We start from the raw sequence: 27,027 nt of genomic DNA, 5'->3' as shown, positions 1-27,027 counted from the left end.
TAACCAATCAAATTTATTCCTGCATACCAGATGTTTGCCCAAAATCGGTGACACCTCGGTTTGAAACGAAAGCGTTAGTTAGGCAAATCTTTTCTGTTACGACACTAATCATAATATGACATTGCTTGCGATATGAAAGCATAACTCCATAGATCTGAACATACCCTTAAAGGGTAGGTCCGTGTTTAAAATTTCTATTGTTTATTTAAAATAAAAACCATTTCAGTCTACAACATTGATGATACAGCACTTATCTTTCAACACAATGCTTGTTCTGCTTCACTGCACCACTGACAACAAAATAAGTGAAATATATGTTGCAAAGGTTTATAATTTAAAATAAACATATATAAATATTTTAAACCCAGAGCTACACTTTAAGGTAAGTGGACCAACTTATAAATTAATTGGCTTAAAATGTCACACTCGCTTAAAACGCAAGTTTGATTTTCTTTTGTATAATAATATTTAATACAGTTAATTATTATCTTCAGATTACAATATATATATACATTTATACAAACACTCAATTCACATATTCTGCACTAGTGCACTAAAGGCGAGTAGTTACTTTTACTAAGCCTTATCATAATATGTAGTAGCCAGACCGCTTTATCCTCCCTAGTATTTATCAACCATGTACTCATTTACAGCTGAGTGGATTGGGAGTTGTCTTTCTGTGTTATAGTCCTAACCACTCGGTTACCCCAACTCTATTAGTGCACTATAAAGCACTGAGCTCTGTACCTTAAACCCTGCTTGCGTTTTCAAATCACACGAATATACACAACATTATATTACCAACACTGCTTGCATTACCATTCTGTAAGTGGCGGATTTATCGCTGTTGGATGTGAAGGAAAATAAATAAATAAATAAAATGACCATCTAGTTGGTGAATTACCATAAATTACTGAACATGTGCGGCATTCAGCCATCGCAAAGTAATGGGTCTAACTACCGCATTTACATGTATATTTACCATTCTGACGTAGCTGACTGGATATAAGCTGGAACAACACAAATATCATCCGTGTGGTTTAGGATATATAGTACAAAGTTTTGGGTTAGTGTTATTAATAGATTGTTTTATTTAAATATTTTAAAAGAAATAAACATAAAAATTGCACAATGATTAAAAAAAACTAGTTTACAATATTAAGGACAGTTTCTTGTCATTTTGTAACAGAATTTTACAAATATAATATTTAAAAACTAATTTATAGTAATATTATTCAATTGCTTTAAATAATTGCATTTCTTATTTAAGGTGGTATATATAGACAACATTGCATTTAGAATTGAAATAGATAAGACTTAAATAAACAGGTGACATTATAGAAAATGTGACAAACAGAACAAGATAAACTAATAATATATACATTGCCACTGGATAACTTTTGTAGCACCACTTCCAACCAATCACAGCTATCAACCAATTACAGCTATGTACCAATCACAGCTATCAACCAATCACAGCTATGGACTAATCACAGGTATCAACTAATCACATCTATCAACCAATCACAGCTATTGTGAAAGACTAAGGTAATGTTACTATCCAAATATAGTAACAAATATGGCCACCGAGTATCCAAATATGGACATAATTACATAAACAAATTTGATTGGATGCAATCGATCAATCAACATAGTAGTTCAAACAAAACACCTTTTAAATAAATTTTCAAAAGGCACTGCTAAATATTGCACCTATAGAAACCTGCTGAATGACAATTTGATCTAGTGAGAGCGTACAAGAACCCATTCTAAAGTGAAGCACCAAACTATCTTATCACCAGGAAGTTTATTTCAGATATAACTGCTCCTCTTTTTTAAATTTTTTTTTTCAAACACAAAAACATTAAGAGAAATTAAGGGAAATGTTGTTGTGCAATACAACTGTAATAATATACATATATGTTACACACTGTGCATGGAAGAACACAGAAAAGCAGTACACTATATACACAGTTCTTTAGGCACTAAATATCTCCTCCTGTGTTTAAGGCCTTTTAAATATTATATGCAAACAAAGGAGTGTCCTATCTTGTCAATACAAGGTCCATTACCTGATTCACACGTACAGAAATCTTTACAAATGTAACAAATTGTTGCCTTGGTACACCCATGTGAAAGCGTGATGAATTTTAAATCCTAGCACGAGAAGGTAATCTGTACAGGCCTTTACATGTAAGCATATCTTTCCAATGAGTAAAGCTCTGTCTTCACTATCAAACTAGTTTGACAAAAAAAGTGTGATGTGCCCAAATATGGTATAATATGACATCATCCTGTCCTTAAAGTGTGATAGTGTAGACAGAGCTTTAATACACAGCATTTATACATTTATTATTAAACAGTGATAAACTTGCATGTGTAACTCAGTGCGTGTGAATCGGGTATGTCATAAGGCTGGAACAATCACATGCTGACAAGTAACACCCAGCACCAACCAGTAAGGCATGTCTCCTAAGATCAGAGTGAAACCAATAACAATCCACGTCAATTGTCACCACTGAAGGCATTAATCACAAGGCATACAACTGTCAGACAAACATAACATTTATCAAGTGTTACCATTACAAGGCATGACAATTACATTATACCAGCAACGATACTAATCCACCAGTAAGAGCATGTCTTAACAACTACCAATGAGGTGAGACCTTCACAATCGGATCCACCAGTAAGAGCGTGTTCTAACAACTACACCAATGAGGTGGGACCTTCACAATCGGATCCACCAGTAAGAGCATGTTCTAACAACTACACCAATGAGGTGGGACCTTCACAATCGGATCCACCAGTAAGAGCATGTCTTAACAACTACACCAATGAGGTGGGACCTTCACAATCGGATCCACCAGTAAGAGCGTGTTCTAACTACCAATGAGGTTGGACCTTCAATATCAGATCCACTAGGGAGCATGTCCTAACAACTATACCAATGAGGTGGGACCTTCATATTCGGATCCACCAGTAAGAGCATGTCTTAACAACTACCAATGAGGTAGGACCTTCACAATTCGATCCGCCAGTAAGAGCGTGTCCTAACTACCAATGAGGTGGGACCTTCATTATCGGATCCAAGAGAGCATGTCCTAACAACTATACCAATAAGGTGGGACCTTCATAATCGGATCCACCAGTAAGAGCGTGCCCTAACAACTACCAATGAGTGGGACCTTCATAATTGGTTCTGCCAGAAACATGCCCTAAAAACTACCCAATGATAGGACGTTCACAAACAGACCCGCCAGTAACGTATCCCAACATCTACCAATGAGGTGGAACCTTCATGGGGCGGGACCTTCACAAACTACCTATGTGTCCTTTACAAAATCTACCATTGAGGCATGTACATTACAATATTTATGAATGGCTCCATTATTAATCTACCAATAAGGTATGCTGGATGCCAAGCATCCATTAAGGCACCTCCTACATCTTCCAGTTGCATGTTCACTTGCCAGGTTTAATACTTGGCGCTCTTTCGTTTCTTTTCTTTTAAATGTTTAGCTGATTCAGCAAAACTAAACGCAGATTCTCGCATTGCATCACTTGTCTCTTCCACTTCTTTTAGTCTCTGTCCTCTTTCGTAAGCCGCCTAAAAAAACAGCAATATTAATTATGTTAATAAATATACATGATGTACTAATACAATTCTCACAGAAGATGAATACTTTTAATACACATCTGATTCTCAGTACAGTATACTATATCATGGAAGGTTAAAGCTCTGTCTACACTATCAAACTTTATGTCACAAAAAAATGCAATGTGCCCATATATGGACATGATGATGTCATATCACTACCATATTTATTCATATCACTATCGCATTTGAGCACATCACACTTTTTTTTGTCAAACTAGTTTGATAGTCTAGACAGATTGAAAGGGTTAGTTTAAGATCTATGATACAGGGAGCACATGTGAAACACATTGCTTATGATACTGGATACATTTACAACAATACTGATAATCTGCTGTAATAAATTCTAACAGAAAAATTCTTCAATATTAATCTTTCTAATCTATATTACCAATGTCATACAGATACAAATTCCACAATGTATTACCTATAAATAATTGAGTTCTGTGTTTAAATAATACTATAACTTATTTGATATTGTTGATTTAGTACATAAAAAAAGAAGATTGTTAAGAGAATTATCTAATGATAGTTGAAACGTTCTTTCAATCCTCTACGGGCATGCTGTCAAGTACAGCTAATTATTTCACATACTGAAACGTGCTTTCAAATCAACATTTCTTTTAAGTGATGCATTACATAGGCTAATTAATTTACATATTTTTAATTTGCATATAAAATATTGCATACCCAACGCACTAAGAATTGTAATTTTTATCTTAAAATTGAAACTATCGATTACTATTATATACTATATTTACATTTTAAAAATAAACATTTATGTTTATTTTTTAATTATAAAAATATTAAATTATAGAAAATTAAAAATCATCAAGAAAATGTTATATATCTTTTTCAAATAATCAACACTAAAAAAAAGGTTGTGATTCAACCAAATTGACTTAACACTCCAAAATTATATTTCCTTATGTCAAAGATGGTCCTAACAGATGAAGGTATTTACCAGGTAAAAAATTGAAGAGAATTAATACACAATTTTGCAGTGCAGGTTCGGTTGCGGGATAAATTAGGAGTTGCTCACAATTCACTATTCAACATCTGAGGGGCCCCCGGGTGTACAGTAGCTTCTCAAAAAGGTCAAAGGTTGAAGCCTTGGTGGTCAAAGGGAACAGACTGTAGGGAGCCAGACGGTCTGTTTTCACCTGATGATATTATAAGAAACAATTGCCTTCTTCACAAAATAATAAGAGCGAAATAGCATTTGATACAACATATACAGTAATTCTTAACATATGTAATGCTCGAAAGCTTATTGTTGGCAAGGATAGGTCTATATTGACACAGTGTTCAAACTGTCTTTCTGTAATGTGTGAAATTGTTAATAGGCGACAAAAGAGAACTGCTACGACTGGAAATGAATGTAATCTACGCCTCCACATAAGATTAAAGTCCAAAGAAAATTAAAAACGGAAATTAATATCAAATACGATGTACATGTATGCAACACCTAATATGATAGCGTTCATCTTTATTTCTGAATTTGTAAAATTATTTATAATTTTCCTTTATTAAATTTATTTTGATTAATTTCAGACTTTGAAGCAGCCAGACAATTTTTTATTTCATATGCATCCAACAGTGAGTAACTCGCCAATTACAGGATGAATAAACTATTTTTTATTTTTCCGTGCTTATAAACTAAGTCTCTTTTGAGGCTTCTGGTATGTGAGTTACAACCCTGGCACTAGGCTAGGATTGAACCCTGGACCTTGGGATTGGAAGGCAAGCATGTTAACCACCAAGCTACAGCTCAACTACTCCAATCAAGCTTAGCTCCACAACTATTAGGAGTAGTTAGGTGTTTTTTTTTTTTAGATTACCAGCCCACATTTTAATTTGCTAGCCTAAATGATAACTTGAAACAGCGCTCTCTACAAATGTCGGATATTAAAATATAATAAAAATAATAACATCTTTAAAAAATATGATCTATTAACATTTAGTTTGCGTACTATCAGTCTCAGATATTAAATTGATAAATGTGAAAATGAGAATGATTGTTTCACTGGCCTACTGGCACAACGAAGGGTAGAATGGTCCAGAATGAACTTTTTACTTGTACTAGATTCTTTAAAAGTGTAATGTGTACACTGGACCTACGGTTTATAGTCCTTATCAGAGAAGACTTGTTCTACCACCAGAACCATGGAGCAAGTGAGCCTCAAACACTTGGCAATGTTATGGCTACGTAACTACGGTTCCACTGTCTTAACCACTCGGCCACTCACTCTCTTTTCTAGACATATCTTATGTATTATATTTGTTATTCTGTATAATGAGCAGAGCAGATGTTTCAACATGTCGATTTTATGTAAACAAGATGTTTTATCTGTCAAATATTCAATACATACATGTTTTGTAAGAACTCATGAAGTTAAAAAAAAAATTAATATTGTCTTGAAAAAAATAATTGGAACATCAATCATCATCTATTTATCATATATATACCCTGTTACACCACACATGGAAATATGGAATATCTACTGTGATATTAATACAACAATTACTTGTGATTGATGAGTCCATTTGTTTTTTTAAGTTATAACCTTGGTATTTGTGCAAACTTAATGCAAGAGTATTAAAAAATATCCCATAGGGTTAGTAAACAGCATCACTTAGTTAAAAGAAATCAAGTTTGGTAGAAATAATGCTTAATCAATAATGTTAGGGAATTACTAATATTTTGGCGGTAAAAGAAAAAAGAAAATTTAACGATTACAAACTTGATTCATGCCTGATAACATGTTGCTTTAATACATACAGTGTACTATCTATCTAATGAATTTAACATTAGTATGCTAATCTACTGAATCCTATATCCTGATATACATTATTCATACATCACAAGTACAGGATTTAATCATATTATCTTTTTACTATTTTATTAAACAGAATTAGCTAGCACCTGAACATTGCCAAGTTATAATAAAAAAAAACACCAGACAATAGAGGGCGCTCACATAAGAGGAGTGAAAGAAACAAATGTGATTGTAATGAAAGTAAGTACAAATGAATGTTTCGTTGTTATGCTACTTTTAGAGTAATAGTTAGGAAGGTTGTAACATAACAACAAAAAAGGAGACATTCTCAATCATGCTTTATTTCCTTTTGGAAATCCATGGTGTACCCTGACGCAAATTGTGTCAAAGTCCACTAAGACTTACATTTAACGCCTGGCCAATAGCACTCGTCTTCTGTGTGACATCTTCTTTACTCTGTGCCTCAGCTTCTATTTTACTCCATTGTTTTTCTCTCTCCAACATTCTTTCTAAAAAATAACATTTCACCAAAAAAATTGTGTTTAGAAACTACAGTGGTAATTTCACTCATTGAAATTAACATAAATAATATTAATGTGTTAATATTCAAAATCATTAAAAACATCAATACTGGGTGACCTCTTTAGTACAAGACCGTCTCTCAGAGTAAAGAACCCTACTCTTTTTTAATTAAGTACCAAGTTTGTTATCATGTACAATGTATGTACAAAGGGTCAGCGGTTTTTAAAGGCCAAGAAAATGAGAGTTAAATATCTTGCTTTAGATACTATGTAAGCAACATGGAACACGTCTCGAACCAATGCCTCTCATAAGCCATCATGATCCCTTACCATTATGCCAAAAAATGCCGTAACCAGTTGACAAAATTATGTATGCGCAACAACAACCATAAAATAACTTCTTTTTCAATATTAATTTAAAATACTAATATTTTTAATCTACAACTAGGGAGTGTTTATATTGAAAACTGATTATATTATTTGAATAAATTTCCATAAACAATGATGTTGTAATGTGACTTAAATAAACCCATGAGAGGACATTTGATATCAACAAATTTGCTTTATAAAATTCAACTATAATTTAATATTTATGAAGTAATTCTGTTTTTTTCCTTTGCTTTTTTTTAATTTACCATAACATCCATCACAGGAATATTAATAAAAGAATGAAGATATATATTGATATAAACCTTTTTATCTTTATTATATAAAATATTTTGCTTTAAAAAACTGGAATCCAATTTGAAAACATTTTTAGGTGCCTGGATTAGTTAGGCGTTTGCCATTATGGGGTTTTATTGTTTTTATATTTTAACCTTGATTCTGAGAGTTTCTGTTGTTTGATTACTTGGCCCTAGGCTCCGGGGAAACAGTTTTGACTAAAGAAGACTTTGACAGAAGAACAAAACAAAAAAACATGGATAACTTGAAATAAATAAGGACAACAATAATAAAATAGTACTATGATGATGATGATGATGATGATGATGACGATGATGATGATGATGATAGTGTAGTTACATTGCATTGAAGTCTATATAACACACACTATGTTATTATGTTTCTATGTTTAAAATGCATATGAAGTGTTATTTTAATTTAAAATATAACATAATTTATCACTTCAAATTTTATAGTGACAAGCTAGGAAACTTTATATCTTGATGTGCAATTCTAAAATACAAGCATTGAGGGGGGCGCTCGTAAGATGATATTCCACTTGACAAATTTGTTTGTGCGAATCGAGAGCATCCACTTGCAGATGATGGAAATATGAATACGCATGCGTATAAGCTTACGCTTTCGATCCGCGCAAACAAAATCGCCAAGTGGTAAAATCGGCTTTAAACAATGTGTACATTTGCACATAGATCATCTACGTCCTTATGAGTGTATTAAAATAAATCGCAAGTAGCTAACTAGTAAGGCATGTGGCCTTTTAAAAACAAGCAGTAATTTAAGTGTAATGTCTTATGATATACCTAAGAATAAAGATTAGTAATGACTTAGTATTGAGGATGTGGTACCAAAGTGTGTTAACCAATCGGCAGTGTGATTGTCTACACAATCAAACATTATGTGACAACAAAATGGGATGCTTAAATATGGTAGTGATATGACATCATCATGTCCATATATGGGCACATCACATAATGTTTAATAGTGTAGACAGCCTTACTCTGAAAATAGGTTAGTCATAGAAGTTATCATGCTGATTGGTTCGTTCGTTCACTGTGGTATCACATCATGAAATGGCATACAACAATGTACACTACCTCTTGCATATTTTGACTGCATTTTATCAGAGCTCATTCTCGTTAGCGGTTGATGCGCAGATGGTGATGAAGGACTTCTGCGTCCGTATGACATTGTTCTGTGGCGACCGGGTGATATTGGGCTATGAGCTGGTGAAATGGAGCGTGGGGATCTCGGGCTAGGTGGTTCAGGCAATAAGTTGGCAGGTGACATTGGGCTAGTAGGTGTAACCAATGATGAATCATCTATACATGAAATGAAGTTAATGATTAGTATAATATATGATCTTTATATACAGTCAACTTTCCCAATACTGGACAACTTTGGGCTAGCCTATACTGTGGGACAATATGTCTGGTTTTCTGGAAAGTCTGATATTCTGAATGCGTTTTTAATGGTAAAGAAGAATTTGGAACCTTTTGGACCTCAAGAAAAGTCTGGTATTGGGAGAGCATACTGTAGACACTGTTATTACAATAACAATACATCAATATTTGCTATACATTAATTATAAATTGTAAACAAAGGAAAAGACAAAGTTCAAAGTATAAATGTGAAACAATATAATCTCACCAACATAATTAGAATGCCTGGCCAATAAAATAACTGAAACATGCTATTACTTTTAAGTATGTACTCTATGTTTGTGTTCATACTGTATGGCCACAATCTTTGAATGTCAAGCTCACAATACATAACAATGTCATGTTCATATGGACACAAGCAATAATACATTGATACTGTTTTATCTATATCTTCATCATTGTAATTCATCCACAATCAACAAATTGATTATTACAGAACTAGGAGGCCTAAAAGAAGGCCTACATTTAAGTAGTGGCTGTGTGAACTAGTACACCGGGGAAACCTCTTCAAAGATGTATCAGGTTCTTTAAAGTGCACATGAGCATTTTGTGTACACTGGACCTACAGTTTATAGTCCTTAACCATGGAGCGAGTGAGGCTCGAACCCTTGCCAATATTATGGCTAAATATTACAGTTCCACTGTCTTAACCACTCACTCGCTCATCCAATGTCAATAATACATATGCAACTGTATTTTTATAGATTTCAATCCATACAGTATATAATATCTGATTCAGTGGCAGAGATAGGATTTATAAATAAGGGAGGGGGGAGAGAGGGCATGGCCTAAAAACGGTAAAACCAAGTGCTGAACTGAACCTAATGTCCCATCTTCTGCATTGTACATTTCAAAATTTTGGGGCGGTGGGAAAGGAGGTGTGTTGCTAGGCCGGTTATCATCCCTTATCCACCGATGACTGTACTCTAAATAATCATGCCATGTGATGCACGAGATTTAAAGGTTGAAAACATTTATTACTGAAATCGTAATAAATTTCACTGCGTCAGAATAAGCCTTTATGAATAACGAATTTAACAATAGAAAGTAGAGTTCTTGAGTTTTTTCGATTTAAGAGAAGCATTAACATTTATGACATTTTCGTTTCAATTTATTCAGCACAGCGAGAAGGCTTGATTCATATTACACTGTATGTCAGACAATTAATGAGTTTTTAAAGACAATGAACACAGACACATACTACATAATTGTTTCTGAGAAAAATACCCAAACAAAATTACACGGCAATGTGTATGTAGTCATAACATGTATAGTAAATTGTTTTTGATTAATTTCTTTTTACAATGTGAAAATTACAATTTCAAAGCAAGCATCAAAGCCCTAGAGAAGTAAATGTATGATGTAAAAATGGCAAAAGTAATTTAAAATTCTGTGGCAGTAATTTCAGTTTTTGTTGTGGGAGTAGAAAATACATGATTCATAAACATATAATTAACACATTAATAAAAGATAGGATCATGTTATCTACAAGGATTGAATATTAATGTCATTTATCATTCATGTCATTGATGTTGACACATAAACTACACTGTCACAATGAGTTAATATCAATTTTAAAGACAATTTTTCCAATTTTCTTAATGTCACAAAAATGATGACATTTTAAAGGGCAAATCTCTAGTTTCAATGTTTACATTGTTGGCAGTAATCTGAAAAATAAAAATTTGAAAAGATTCGAACTAGCGGTGAAGAAAAGAAGGAAAAAGTCACCTCAAATGAGATTCGAACTAGGAATGTTCTGTTTATTATCCTACCATTAGACCACTGATATATTTATTTATTTATATTATAGTTTATTATTTAATGTGTTATATGAAGAATAGTTAATGGATATTGGCATACCTGTATACTGATAAAATACAATTTTAGACATTGATAATATTAAACTACTGTGATTCAGTTTACTGATATTTACAAATATTATTATACTTCAGTGGTAATCATAGAGATATTAACATACACACTCTTTAATTAATACCATGCATACTATTGATTATAATTTGTCAAAAAGCAGATAAACACAATTTACTTGTAATCTCAGTCTGATCAGTTTGATCTGATATTAATCCTCCCATATCCAACGCATGAAACGCCAAAAATACAGTTTCCAATGAATTGTGACTGCTACTATTACAATATGAAGCAAATTATCAAAACGCTACCATCTCCTTCCCTGCAGCTTCAGAATCTTAGCCAGGCTCAAAATGGTTGGTTCACGGGCTAAATTATTAGCGTGTTTGAAATCAATACATCGTCACAGTGAATTGAGACATAGGAGCTTAAATAATGCAGATTTTTTTTTTACATATGATTCAGATAGCGTTCCTGCTGTATAACCTGTAATTAGCACATTTAAATTATTCTGCACATGTGCAGATACATTTTTTGTTTATGTCGTCATTAACGAGCGTTCTGCTAGGATGCATATAGAGGTCACAAGATACTCAATCAAAATGTTGGTCAAATGCCTTCGATTTCTACTTAACCATTTCCGGTTTTTTTCAAAAATAAAATATGTATTACAAATAGTACACTAGTAGTATACTGTTATTTTATTAACATTTATTATTTATTAATATTATTTATTATTAATTTAAAAACATTTATTTATTCATCTAAACCTAATAGACTGGTACTACTGTACTGTATGGTATTTGGTAGTATTTTAGTTTTTTTTTGTTGATATATTTGTAATGATTAGAATAATATGGGATTAAAATTGAGCATATTTTAAAATAATTAATTAATTTCATAGCATGCTTTTTTGTTTATTGTCATTTTGTTTATGCACTTGTAAAGTTCAATTTGTAAACATTATATTTTGTAATTTAATACATGATCATTAATAAGTATTATTATTAGCCTGTGTTTATGAATTACAATATTGAATTAATTTTATTGTTTTATTGCGATAGTCCACAAGTACATAGCATGTTATAGTAGCGATACCATCTCATGGGAAATATTAACTAGAATAAGCATCATTAGTACAAAGATTACAGACTCCTGTTTAATTAAATTAAAGTTGACAGCTCAAGAGTTAAGTGGTTAGATATCATTTAACATGACTTGAATAATATTATATAATATGTGAATAATAATGGGAACAAAAAATCAAGGGTCAAGTGAAAGACCTAATTTCAATACAAACTTCTTTTCATTTTATCCTACTGTAGTCAATTCACTGAACCAACCAACTGGACAATGACCGCTGTGACTCGGTCAATCTTTAGCATCGTTCCTTATAAAAACCCTGGGTACACTGACCCTGAGTTTGTGGATGAGTTTTACTCATGTATAAATACTGTAGCTTTACAAACAAGGTTATGACTCATGAGGGTAAAGATTTAAAAATTTAATAACAAATTGAGAGGGAACAATAAAACAATAATTGATGTATCGCCGCTTATTATTTTATGATAGAAATGTGCGCCATATAAATGTTAAGGAAAAATCACTTATTGTTAATTTTTTTGTTCGTACGCATCTAACAATGAGCAACTCGCCTATTACAGGATGGATAAAGTATTTTATATTTTATCATACACCAAGTCTCACTTGAGGCTTAGGGAGTGGAGTTAAATGAGTAATGAGACAACCCTTGCATTAGGTCAGGATTGAACCCTGAACCAAGCTACAGGTCCACTAAAATGTTTGCTAATTTTAATGAACAGATAGTAGTGTTAATGAACACATAGTAGTGTTAATGAACACATAGTAGTGTTAATGAACACATAGTAGTGTTAATGAACACATAGTAGCGTTAATGAACACATAGTAGTGTTAATGAACACATAGTAGGGTAGATGAACACACAGTAGTGTTGATAAACACAAGCAGTGTTTATGAACATACAGTAGCGTTGATGAACACATAGTAGTGTTAATGAACACATAGTAGTGTTAATGAACACAGAGTAGTGTTAATGAAGTGATAGAATACACAGGTAGTGTTTATAAACACACATTAATGTTTAGTGTTGAACACCTACAAACAATACATATACAGTAGTATTAATCAACTCTTCTTGTATTGTTTATGAACACAGCGTCCATGGTCACGTACTGTAAACATAAAATGTTTTGTATAATTACCTCGACTCCACTCAGTTTCGTCATCATCACTGTCTTGTTGGCCTTCTCTGCTTTTGTGATGTGCATTGCTTTTGTCTGTAATTAATAAAAAAGCGGACAAAATATGAAAAAATAAATTTGTTTGTTTGAAACAATAAAGATACCATAGTCAGGAGATGATGTCTGCAAAATGGCTACTTACAATAAGCACAACATAAATGAAATATTTTATAATAACATAATAAAAATGATTAGGGCAAGTATTCAAAGAGATGATGATGATGCGGCCAAAATCCTTCAGTCACAGATTGTGTACTATAGTACGCCTAATCTGCATACTAAAAATAGAAGTATTGTGTTGTGTATCATAGTTATGTATACATACTACTTGATAATTTACCATTTGCGTAATTAAAATGCTCAATAACAAATTCAAAATAAATGTCAATTCCAAGGCTTAGGCTCTTGTAATGAAAGTATAAAGATCTCATTATGAAGAAAAGATTTTATCAAATTTCTTACAAAAATATGCCTTCCAGTTTAATACAGCTCAAAAATAAATCAATCCATTCTTTTTTTTTCTCTTTGTACTATGATTGTTTATGTATGTTTATGATTGTGTATGATGGATTGAAATAAAGAAAGAATCTTAATTTTTGTTTTAAAATGCCAGTATTGTGAAAATAAAGAATTGAAATTATTATATTAAGACCTATACAGTAAGTAATGAATCATACAGAGTTAATTATGTATTTTGTATGTATTCACAAGTCTTGAGTGTCCTTCAGAGAGAAGGGGCAGGAGAGAAAAAAACAGTAGGTAGCTTTCACTTAGCAACGATCTACAACAGGTCAATTAAATTAGATAGGTCGTTGCACATCAAAAGCTCCGGAATATTGTAAGGTACTCAGAGGTTTCTTTGGTGGGTACTGTGTTGAAATCTGACTGGGTGGAAGAGTTTAATACAAGGTTTATGCTGAGTGGTTGAAGACTTTGAAAGTGGGTAAAATTACATGCATGAACTTTTGTTACTGATGTTGTTGCAAGGTAGTAATACCCTATCTAAAAACCATCGGACTGCCCCCTATACTGTACTTACTTATTTCTAATAAATTCTATATCATTTCAAATTATCATTTATCATCATATGTTTAAAAAATCATTTTTTGTTACACTTGCAAATTGTCACATCTTTTAAAATTAATAAGAAACATTTTGTTACTCAATTTAAAGATGCAAGAACTGAAATCGTCGTTGGGTCAAAGGTCAAACCTAATGACTGACATAATGGACTTGAGATGCATTCAAGATCAGTTCTCTGCACTTTACAAGAACAGACGGCAATTTAAATAAATCTTGCCATGCTTTAATATGTTATAATTGCACTGCAGCAATTGTAACAGTTGATTTCAGATAAAGTAATATCTTTCTTTCAAAGTAGATTCTTCCATTATTCACTGGCTTTTTAAGCAGCAAATTTATATTGATCATACATTCCAATCGATCTATAGTTTCCCCCATGTTTCATAATTTTGGGATTTTTTTTTATGTTGCAGTTTTCTTGAAAATATACACTTTCTTAGCAGTAGGGGAGTTCACACTGTAGAGTAAAACCCCATTCTTGTGTACATAGAGTCTCCAGATATGGTAACATAGTTTTTATAGCAGAATTTTCCAAAATTCTGTATTTAATTTGACAATTTTAAGATAAATTCATATTTTTCCATCATGATTTCTATAAGGTTTGCATGGTGAAATCAATATGTTGATATAAAGTTTGTGGTACACCACATATGGTACACTTACTCCTGAAGCATATTGATCAGAACTGTTTATATGTGGTATACATACTGTATTTTTCAGGCCTTGTCATTTTTTTAAATTGTAGGTGTGCTACAAATTGCACTCCTCAATACATTCAGGCGTGCTGTAGGTGTGCCGTTTGTATTTTTTACGATTTATTTACAAAGAAAACTCATTACGTAAATTTTGCGATGCACCGGTGACGTCGCAGCAATTTACGGCGCCGGCTGTACAGCGAGCGCATGCGGGGATGGTTCTGAAATCATATGTACATCCCTAATACGTTGTTAAAATATGGTTCTCGGTCAAGTTGTCCTTTATTAAGTTTGTTGTAAATCACACTTCTCAAGGCCAGTTTAGGAGTGTGTTAGGCGAGTGATCACACTTGCTCACCTCAAAAGTAAAGGCCTGATTCTTACAGTAATTGTTTAGGGTACATGTTTAAACATACTGTACTAACTTATTTTGTATCCCATTCCATTTTCCTGCTTTATTGCAATGTATTATTTTGTTTTTTGATTTTGGAATAAAAATGTCAATGAAATGAAAATTAATGCCTGTACCCAAGTTTATAAAAAACACATTATTGTATATTTGTATCGTCAAACTTTGACACAAAACAAGACGATGTAAAGGAATAGTTTCCAACTGCCATTAGTGTCTCTTGTACGTAAAGCCTCATTAGCCACTGTAAGGATTAATATTATTACTAGACTCATATTTCATCATATTATTATAGTAATATAAAAAATTGAAACAAATACAATCCTTGAAATGTATAATAAAATTATACAATCATAAAGAAAGTGATACTATTGCTATATTGCACGTATTTTGTGTTAAGCATCTTAAATAAGAAGGTTGAAATTTGCATTATATTTTTAGAAGAGTAAATTATATAAATGTTATAATATTGCTATATTACATGTATTATCTACACTATCAAACTAGTGTGATGTTCCCAAATATGGGATATGGATATGACATCATCATGTCCATATGGGCACATCATATTTTTGTCACAAAAAGTTTGATAGTGTAGACAGAGCTTTAGAGTGTCATAAGCCTAATTTATGTAAAAAAATAAGAAGGTTGAAACTTGCATTAAAACATTTTTTAAAGGGTAAATTATATAAATGTTATTATTTCTATATTATTATTATTATTTGGTAGGAAATTGCATCAGCAGAGTGATATTGTTTTGAGCAAACCAACCCTCTTTTGTTGCCAGGAAACTCTATCTTTCAACATTAATTTTAATTAACCTCATAAAAAGGTTTGGTTTCTGGAAATTATTTAGTTCTGATTAGGCCGATGATGATATCATTTCTACCTAAATTATTCAAACCTTTCCGTTGTATAGTTAGTATTAAAAGCTGTTGTTATTTCATAGTAACTTCTTTAAAGATACGTATATTGAAAAAAATAATTTTTAATATTTCAATGTACAAATTACATATAGTAATTAAATTTGAAAAAACATTGGATCGAAAAATAAAAATTATTTATTTATTGATTCAAGAAATTTTATTGGTCCACTTTAAAATGGAAATTTGTTTTGCTTGGCATAATTAAGACAATAAAAAAAGAAAAACAAAATACATCAAATTGCAAAAGGCAATCTTAAAATAGTCAAATTGTTTGTCGGACAATGGATTTCTTTGTTTTCTTGTATTGGGGAAAATACAACTTTAACCAGCTTCTTCTATTCTAATGTTGATCATTACTTTTATCGTAATCTTTAATTTTGCATTAAAATTCTATATGACCTCGTAAAGAACACATACTGTTTGAGCCTCCATTAATAAAGATTTGATTATTATTATTATTAATACTGAATGTGTTATGTAAAACATTCTTATGGACCTTGCCTTTAGATCGGATCCCCCTTGGACAGATGTCCTTAAGTATATACTCAGCACTAGCTTTCCATGCCAAATTACATACTTAAATTATTACAGTACTATCATTTGTAATCCATTCTATCGTCCAATTAATACAGATTTATCTATGCGAGTTGAAATCAAAATTGATTTCTGCAATCGTCATATTTTAATCCACCATAATTTATATAATAATCATTTCCACACAACACAAATAACGAATAGAGAAATACAGTACATGCTATTTTAATAATTGTGAAAAATAATTAAATATATTGATTCATATTTATAGAACTCTTTAATTAATTTTAAAATGAAAATTAAAATCTAAAAAATGAAAAAAATGAATTAGTATTTAAACAATTTAATTATCAATAAGCATTTACAAGTGCATTTTACTTTGTCGGATCATTAGTATTGAATTTGTAATGTGTCTTGTTTATAATGAAACTGCTTTAAATCTATATTATTGTATATTTATATAACTTTTCTGTATTTAATCTGGTGTTTGTATCTATACTAAATCCTGTTTTCTCATTCAGGGAGAGTTTCTAAATTTTAAGAGAAAAAAATAAAATAAATAAAATACAATGTTGAAAGTATTCTATGAAATTGAAAGATGTTTAGATTGTTTACTTTTGTTGAAATGATTTGAAATTTATTTTTTTGCAATTTTGAATTTATTTTTATTTATTAAATCCAACTAGTTTGTCATACAGGATGGATAAAAAAAGTATAGTTTGAGGCTTAAGTACAGTGTTAGAGTAGAAAGAGTTGTGAGTTACTATCTTGGTACTAGGTTAGGATTGAACCACGGACTTTAAGATTGTAAGGCAAGCATGTTAACTAACCACCAAGCATACAGCTCCACTAAAATTTTATAAGGAAACAAAGTTTTAATAGGAAAATCAAACATCAAAGTAAACATAATATCAGAATGTATAATAATAATAATGTTAGTTTGAGATGCAAGTGCTTATGTGGTGGTGGCTGGAAGGAAAGGGGAAAGGGGGATGGAAAGGGGAATGAGTTGGAAGGGGGATGAGATGGGGAAAAGAGGTTGGAAGGGTGGGGAGATAAGGGGAATGGAAGTGGGGGCGGGGCAAGGAGGTTGGAGAAATAATTGTGGTCTATTTTGAGTTGAAAGTACTTTTAAAATATCCAATCTAAACATAAAAACAAATACTAGAACTTGTTATGTTTACAGATATTTACAGGTGTCTAAAAAAAAGATATTTTCATTTGCTTGTTTGAATTCAGTGATTCATATAGTTATTATCTATACTTGAATGCTTACTTTATCACTTATGAAAATAAGGAGTGTTGACCTTTTATACATACAATTGACCTTGCTTACCTTATTTAGTATTATTACAATCATTTATTATATAAAAACTTCAAGTTGATTATTAATAACAGGACGTGAATAACTACCGATCCCATTTTTCTATGAATTTTTTTTTTTGAATGTGCGTGAAATTAAAATTCAATTTAGATCTAATACATATTTTAGAAATGAGACATAAAACTATTATATTACTGTAACTATACAGTACTTATATCATACAATCTGTGTACAAAAATATTATACAGTAGCAGTAGGTCTATTTTGTGCCTAGCTTACCTGGATAAACCGACAATAGCCCGTGCTCTCAAGAGGGAGGGTTTACAGTAGATACAAAAAGTAAAAAGTTCCTAAAACACCCCTATACTATCTATGATAAAGGCTATATAACCTGGATAGGTCTGGGAAAAGTGTCTGCTTTATGGTAGGTGATTGCGTTAGAGAAGTTACTATAGATAGGGAGACAAGTGTGGACAGGCTTTTAAAATAATTTAATGGGAAGTGTCAGCTTACAATGGTTGTCCGCACAGGGAGGTTCAACTGTAGATGATAATAACAGAAAGTTATTAACAACTCCCTAGTAATAAGTTACAGTAACCCAATGCTCAAATTAATACCTTAAACATGCAGTGGACCACAACCATTTAGACGTGCGGTGGATAACAACCATTTGGACTTGTGGTGGAAGACAATTTGGACCTGCGATGGACCACGACCATTTGTTGTGCGGTGGACCACAACCATTTGTACGTGCAATGGACCACGACCATTTGTTGTGCGGTGGACCACAACCATTTGTACGTGCATTGGGACCACAAACATTTGGAAGTGCGGTGGACCTCGATCTGTACGTTCTACAGTATGGCTATTAATATTTAATAATATACAGAATTTCTGTACAATCAATTAAGATCTAGTTTATCCTACAGTCATTGTCATAAATAATTTAATAACAAAAGACTGCTTCTGTGTACTAAAATTAATCATGAATTATTCTTTTTCATTTATCTTCCAAACTATGACTGGTTTCATTAAGATACAGTACAGTGTTTTAGTTTAAGAGTAAAATGTTGTTTTTAGCAGAAATTCAGTTGATTATAAACATTATATAAGTCTATTTACAGTTTATTTGGCACTATAGACCCTTTAACAACACACACACATGGATGCATGGACACATGCACTGTTTTCTGCTACTTGTTACTATGTATTTAGGGACACTTTACCAATTATACAACAAAATGTCGACAATTTTGATGGCAGGATTAATCAATGAGAGAAACGATATGTCATGTAAAGCATTTTGGGTGATGAATTTATCTGCTATTCACAATCAACACTCACAAACAGTATTGTACAGAGTGCCTAATATTATTATAATATTTACCACAAGGTACTTGACTACAGCACACTCCCAGGCCAAGCCAAGATTATTATATTTTTAATGAGATGACAGTTTTTTATATTTTTAAACCATCTGTTTATGACCACTCCCTGTAAACCATTATTTATATGTGAAATGAAACACACACATACACACTTTAAACTATATTTTACCATATGGCTAATTAGTATCTTGCATGATTTTTAATGTTTATAATGTGGAAATCTAATTGTCACCAAAACAATAGCTTTTTAATGCTTATTATTAAAGAATGGTGTAATCAGCATATTATAGTAATTACTCTATTGTATAGTATTATAGTTTTTTGAGGTTATCACCATGTCAAATGATAGACAATCAGATATGTGTGAATTATGTGTTTGAATAATTGTAGTTTGAATAATTGTAGTTTGAATAACTAAGTAATAATATCATTATCATCAGACATCTTTAAATACGTATTAATGCACATTGTATAATATTCACTGTAAAACAGTGTAAATATATAAATATCACTAAACCCAAAAATCAAAGATGAATTGGTCAGGGACTGCTTAAGTAATATGATTACTGTAACTACAAGAGTCAGCAGTTTTAACTACAAGAGTCAGCAATTTTGTTGCGGAAAATGTATTTATTGATCAGAGATCACAATCAGGTCCAAGGGAGGTCATCAAGGATTCACTGATTAGATGGAACCTATCCTTTGGACGAGTAAAGAGGAGAAACTGCTAAAAATATTAAATATTGTTAGTTAAAACTTATATTGCAAATTTTTCAATGGATTGAAATTGAAATCTAAACAGAAATTGATAGTTCACATTTAAATAATTTTATATAAATATTTCTGGAAGTTTAGTAACCACGCAGTATTTGGGTATTTAAATTGACTTGCCAGTATAACACATCAGATGGTAATTAATTAATTGTTGGGTTAATTTATGCTCAGTCAAGTCTTGGTCGCTCATGTCACCCGTGGTCAGTTAATCACCCATTGGTCAGTCAAATCTTCTTAAAGTCCAGTGTGATTATAGATTTATAGACCCATTATATTATATTGTTTTTCAAGTTCGTAAATTTATATTTGATCTAAGTGTGTGATGTAATTAGAATTTAAATGTGACACCTCCTTTTGTGGATTACGGGGTAAAGTGCTTTTTAATCTCTACTAAGTACTAGGCATTACTGTCTTTGCTTACTTTTATTACACAACCTCTTAGAAGGAAAGAATTTTAATATCACGTATTGGACTAAATAACTTCAGCATTGAATAAAAAATATAAAATCAGAATGAAATATAATAATAAATTTATGGTAAAAGTATTATGAGAGCAGAAAATCTGTTTTTCAAAATGTAGATAATGCAATGTTTCAGTAGAAAGTGATACTTTAGTTTATTGTTTAATTACTGTTGTGCTTTAACAAAACACATTTTCTGCTCAATGCTCAATTACGAAACATGTCGACTCTAGAAGATTTTGGGTATCATCATGACCAAAAACTGGATTAAAAAAAATTATTTGAAAAAATGTAATTAAAAGCAAAAAATACTGAAATAGTCTGCCAGACAATGGTTTTTGGTTAAAATTAAACGTTTCTTTTGTCTTTTATAAGTGAAATAATTTTTATTTTTACGTAAGTAAATAACTTTATTAAAACTGCAAAATGGCATTTTAAAGTATGATTTTATTAATCTTCATTTTTCATGTTTTTGAAGGACAATATATCTTTAATTAAGTATTGATTTAAGAATCTTAATTCTTACCATCAGTTTCAGTACTGTCTCTACTCTTGTTAGGATGCAACATCTTAGCCATTCCTTTCTGCATTGACTTGCTTGCTTTTCTACTAGCCCGCTTCATGGACGATCCAACCTTCCTCACCATTGACTTGGACTTCTTAGTCTTCTTCTCACTGCCATTTAAGCTGTCCAGGCTACCATTCTGGTTACCAGAGACATTGGAATGTCCTCCGGTAGAATCTTCAGGATCAGTAGACTCGGCAGCTGAGGCACCTTCGGCATCTACACGAGTTCCTTCAGCTGTTTTAGTTCCTTCCGGCACTGCAGAATCTTCAGGCTTGAAGATGCTAGCTAAGCCACTAGCTACAGTCTTTGGCGATCCTTCTTCTTCACCTTCAATCGTGATAGACGGGCTTGCGACAACTGGGGCGTGTTCTTTGGTAATTGGTGGCGCATTCTTCTGCTTATCGGTCTGAGTTTTTGCTGGGGCACTTGAATAAGCGCGTATTGGTGGTGGTGAATCATCGTCACTTTCATCAGAATCAGACGATGACACATGAACTCTGACATGTCTAACTGACCTCTGTTCTGAATCCGAACTAAATTTTTGTCTAAGTGGTGATTTTGGGTATTGATAGCGTTTGGTTTCAGGTGGTCTGGCCGACCCACCGGATTCCAACGTACCATACTTGTGGTGTTCAGCTGGCGACTCTGCTGACTTTGGGTCCAACGACTCATAATCATCATTCTTCTTTGCGTAGCAACAACACATAATACCCATAATGAATGAGGTCAAAGGTTACCTGCACGGCAGATGGCTTCCAATATACTGTAGAAATAGAAAAAGACACAAACAACTTGTTTTAAATGACAAATATAGATAATTCAAAGATGTACAATACTGTACACAGCATGAATATAATAATATTTATACACGAAAGCAGAGCATCGGAGCATGTGACTCTAAAATGCCTTTTGTGCCATTGTTTGACTTACACAATGAAGGGAAATCTGAAGCTCTATAAAACATTCTACTAAACAGTACCGTCAATCCAAATTTAATTCCTTTTGAACTATTACACGACTTCCTGTAAATACATGTTCATAAACATAAAGTCGGAGTAACTCAAATTCGACACAAATATTATGAATCTACAGGCATGTGAATCTAGCATGAAAATTCACAATAAATTTCATAATTTAATGACTTCACATAGTACATTGCTAATTTTGTGTGTTTAAACCCTGTCAAAGTATTGAGTATCATAGACCTAGATGTTGTACCTTTGGGGCTGAATCATATCCATTAATTCTTAATAAATCTTGATTTAAATTGAGTATGTCAGAAATCTATCTGATAGGTAACCAAATAATTCACTAGCCAGAAGCCAAGATTTGAATTTAATACTCTTTTCCGTTTTAATGGTAACAATTGTACACCTATTAATTAATATAATCATTAGGATACTAACCAGGTGTCTGCATATTAAATACGTGAAAGTGTTGCATATAAAATGCATTACATATGTGTTGGAGCTTGACATTGGGCTAAGCCTTGGTTAAGTCTGGGCTAAGCCTTAGAAGGGAAGAAGAGGAGTGGGAGTGGTCAACATTTATCTCTCACAAGAACCTACAGTATGCCTTGAAAAACTAAAGTGTATAAAAATTAAAATGTATTGACATGAGGGCTTAGAAAGGGGAGTTGGCAGGTGGTTAGGGATGGGTTTTTCAATAACAGCCCTAGTTCTAAAATGGTCTCATTACCCCTCATAAGATCATGTGCCAATTTTAACAGTAGGTATGAGCAAATAAGCAGTTTATAAAACAAGCATTCCATTTTTAGGATTCTCGCACTACTTGACTTGATATTGATATATTTATATTGCAATTATGTCGTCTACTCAAGTGAAACAAATATAAAGAAAGGACCCACTTGTACATTTCATTGTGCCACCTGCTACATATCAGTAGTATTAAGAAAAACAATTTTATTTGAGAGTTAAAAAAAAAAAGATAAAATACGAGATACAAAATTGCACAATTATATTCATTTATTGACAGACAAACAGGAAACATTTTATTTTCATTTATAAAAAATTTGATATACAATATAACTGTCTGATAAATCTGAATTTTTTTGGATTAGGAAACATTCAATAGTGATGGTATTGCGTTTTTGGCTATACCATTTGGTTTGGTTGTATTCTTTTAATAGGAAACATACAGTACAGTAATTTTGTATTGTTTTTTTGGCTATATAACATTTGGTTTGGTCGTATTTTCTGACAAAAATGTTTCCTGGAAAAATTATAATATTTGTTAATGTTGTTACACTTAAAAAAAGTTGTTATAAAAGCAGAGACTGAAGGAGATTTTGAATTTTTGACTAATGAACTAGGAGCATGTCAATTTACTGTGCACATCTGAGGACAGTAAGAAGTGCCTCCTCGATCGATTCTTCAATACAGTTTAGGTGGAATCTAGGTCCAGACGAAGAACAACAACACAACGACGGTGTTAGGTCTTCACATAGAATGCTTCCTTATTAACGCAAATTAATTGGGTATTCCCAAAGTACAGGTAAATCCTTGTAACATAAGTTAATACAATAAATAAATTGTAACTACACACCATCAATATCAAGTCTTTGATTTCCCCGATGAATACTAACAATGTCTTCATTATCTTATGAATTTCTATTGTTCTGTATACATTAATAATATACAAATTCTTATTTGAAAAGACCTGTGTTGATTACTGTGTCTATAATAGACACATTATAAACGGCTAGAGTGACAACTAGACGACAGCCAAGTGATGTGAACAGGACAGGGACTCCTCAAAATGGCTGCCATATTGTGTTCACAAAATATAAAACAATTCCTACTGTATAACATTTTGAATTTTGACCTTCGAGTACAGTACAGTAGTTCTATCTTAAGTACAGTACATTTAATCATGTTTTTGCCACAGGGGTTAAAAAATCAATAGGTGATTAGAGAATGAACATTTACTAAACTTGACCTTATGGTAGTATACAGTAGCATGGATGCAATAGTTCTTGGCAAAGATGGATGGGTGGGACACTGACACATACAAATTTCAACCTAGCACCCACCCAAGAAATTGTTGGGTCCCTGAAATTACTGTTTGCTTTTTTTTTAACCACCCAAGTGAAGTATACCTTACTTTTCAACACTCAACCCCCTACAACACTTAATTCCCCTATAGATACAGTACACATGTTGAGTGTACTGTACAAAGTTTAATTATGATTCATACCACAATATGTTCTGTGTATAGTAAGTAAAATATCGATACATTGTTACAATGTGTTTCAATAGATTTTTTTTTAAAAGTTAGAATAATATTTATAATATCATTACATGCATGAATGGTTAAGACTTGTGAATTATACTTAAAAAGGAAATTCATCAAATTACAGCGTGTTCCTTATTATTAAATACTGTATTATCTGTGGCACAAAATAAATTAGGAATTGAGAAGTGAAAGCATATTTTAATTAGAATATATGCTAAGTGATTTTTTATAGACTTTTTTTAAGAAGTGACATTTAAATAGGAGCAAGCAAGTACAACATACTGTTGTATACTATATGTAAATATTGTAATATCGTAAATATAATTTTTACTGTATAACAATCAAACATGAATTTTAATGGCTGTCATTTTATCGTTTTTTCAACAATGGTAGAAAATTAAGTATGCATGTGATTTTGAGAATGAATATATATTACAGTACTTTAGAGTAATTATTTATAATAAAAATAATTTTTTTTATAAATACATCAAAACCAATGGTGGGCCCAGGATTTTGAAATACTGTAGGGGAAGCGCAGGGCTTATTTTTTAATTGTGAATAAGTCTTTTAAGAACATTGACAGTTCTATTTTTCACATTGTAATTTTTGTTTAGTGCCGGCCAGATGTCTCCTCCTCCATTGGATCCGCATGAAAACTGTTCCTCTAAAAAATACTACATCTGGAAAAAGATCTTAGTTCCTTTTGCTAGACAGAATCATATGTAAAATGTTATGTAAAAAGTCAAATTGAACATGCACAATAGCCGGTCAATTGCAATATAATTCATGTAATGGATTACAGTGGATAGCAGAATAGCTGTTATACAAGAGTCATGTCTGGTTAGATAGTTGATTGTTATTGAATTTATTCCTACGAGACCAGACAATGTATTCATCAAAATCCAGGGAGATATATAATGCTGCAATGCATCTATCGTGTCCAACCTTTTAATACTACTTAGTGCTTTATTAATGGCTCTGGTTCACTCAGCTATTCGTTTAACTTTTAATTTCATATGGTTTAAATATGAAATTCTAAATTGCAGATTTGTGCAGCTTTTGCATTAGTGCATCACCTCTTCCGACAATTATATCTCAATTTACGTTATTAGTGCACCACTTATATTGGTATGGTATATAATTAGTGCATCACAAAGGCTCAATGTATAATTGTATTGGGCTAGGTGGGAAATACCAGACTCACTCTACCACGAAAAACTTAAAAAGCATTTAATTGTGATTGGTAGCTTCCATAAATGCACCAAAGTTTTTTTTTTTCATTACATTTGTTTGCCACTTGCATGTGCTTTTGTAGTGCATGTGCAAACATTACCAAAGCAATGTGCACATGAACTTGACCCCTAGATAGGGTCAGGCTAAGGCAGGGTGGTGGTGCACAAAAACAGGAATTTCCTTGTATTTTATAAATGATTTCAAATTGCACAAGAAAATCTTTAAAACTCCTTGCACAATTTTAAATGGCAAAAATTATTCAGAGGATAAACAACATACAAACCAGAATATCCAGGGAGGTGAAGGGGAGGTGAAGGGACCGTATATAGGGAGGTGAAGGGGAGGTGAAGGGACCGTATATAGGGAGGTGAAGGGGAGGATCCAGGGACGAAAGGGAGGATCCAGGGAGGTTAAGATCCAGGGAGGAGAGCGCTAGGGTCGCATCCATTCATGCTTCCCTTTTGACATCTAAATTAAAATGAATTACAAGTAACAAATTACATTTTGACATCATCATATAAATCCCTTGATAAAAATCCTGGATCCGCCCCTAGTAGGCTAGGACTTGGTAGGCTCCTAGCTAGGTCATAGAGCTAGGAAAAAGATGATTTGTATTAAAGGTAACCATTGTTAGCCGGCCGGTGAGAGTGTGGTGGTAAGAAAGTTTAGAAGCACTGCATGCAACAGTGCGGGGGTGGTGGAATTTGTCGTCAGCTCGGTTTCCCCGGTTGATCCAAAAACATAAGTTAGTTAGGGCCAGGCCCTAGAAAATAGTAAACCAATGAATCCTAACAAACTAACTTACCTAGCTCAATACTCCCATTCCTACATAAATTTCTCCCGATATCTATAAACTCTCTTGATCTTGCCGCTCAATAAACAAACAGACTGTTGATCGTCCGAAACTCTACTCTATCTCTCCCCTCGCGAACCAACCAACATACAATTGTAAAATTTATGTGTGAATGACCGCGCGCGAAATGTTGTCAAACGATGGGGTCGCCCTTGCAACTTTAGCGATCAATGAGCTCGGGAACCAGTGGACGTTGTTACAAATAAATGTCATAAATTTGCGGATTGGCACGATTGTATTAACTAATTAAAAGGCAGAAATTTACAATTTTGTTTATGCTCAAAAATG

At 32.5% G+C, this 27,027-nt stretch overlaps 1 protein-coding gene across 3 annotated transcripts; it reads right to left on the bottom strand.

Moving 5' to 3' along the window:
- Positions 1-204: 204 nt before the first annotated feature.
- Positions 205-26,889, bottom strand: LOC144836982 (uncharacterized). 3 transcript variants are annotated; one of them, XM_078691951.1, is made up of 6 exons: positions 26,692-26,889; positions 21,357-22,161; positions 13,198-13,272; positions 8,738-8,962; positions 6,844-6,947; positions 205-3,610 (listed from the first exon to the last, which is right to left on the bottom strand). In XM_078691951.1, exons 2-6 carry the CDS (start codon positions 22,111-22,113, stop codon positions 3,479-3,481), a joined length of 1,293 nt encoding a protein of 430 aa, XP_078548077.1. In that variant the 5' UTR covers positions 22,114-22,161; positions 26,692-26,889; the 3' UTR covers positions 205-3,478. The 3 variants fall into 3 exon arrangements, 2 of the variants coding, with proteins under 2 accessions (XP_078548077.1, XP_078548088.1); XR_013611427.1 differs by lacking the exon at positions 26,692-26,889 and having other exon boundaries at positions 3,499-3,610; positions 6,844-6,943; positions 21,357-22,248; XM_078691962.1 differs by lacking the exons at positions 8,738-8,962; positions 26,692-26,889 and having other exon boundaries at positions 21,357-22,248.
- Between the last annotated feature and the right edge of the window lie 138 nt (positions 26,890-27,027).

This window comes from Antedon bifida, chromosome 1 (assembly GCF_963402885.1).
Source record: "Antedon bifida chromosome 1, ecAntBifi1.1, whole genome shotgun sequence".
Lineage (NCBI taxonomy): Eukaryota > Metazoa > Echinodermata > Crinoidea > Comatulida > Antedonidae > Antedon > Antedon bifida.
This window is presented reverse-complemented; position numbering and strand designations above follow the sequence as displayed.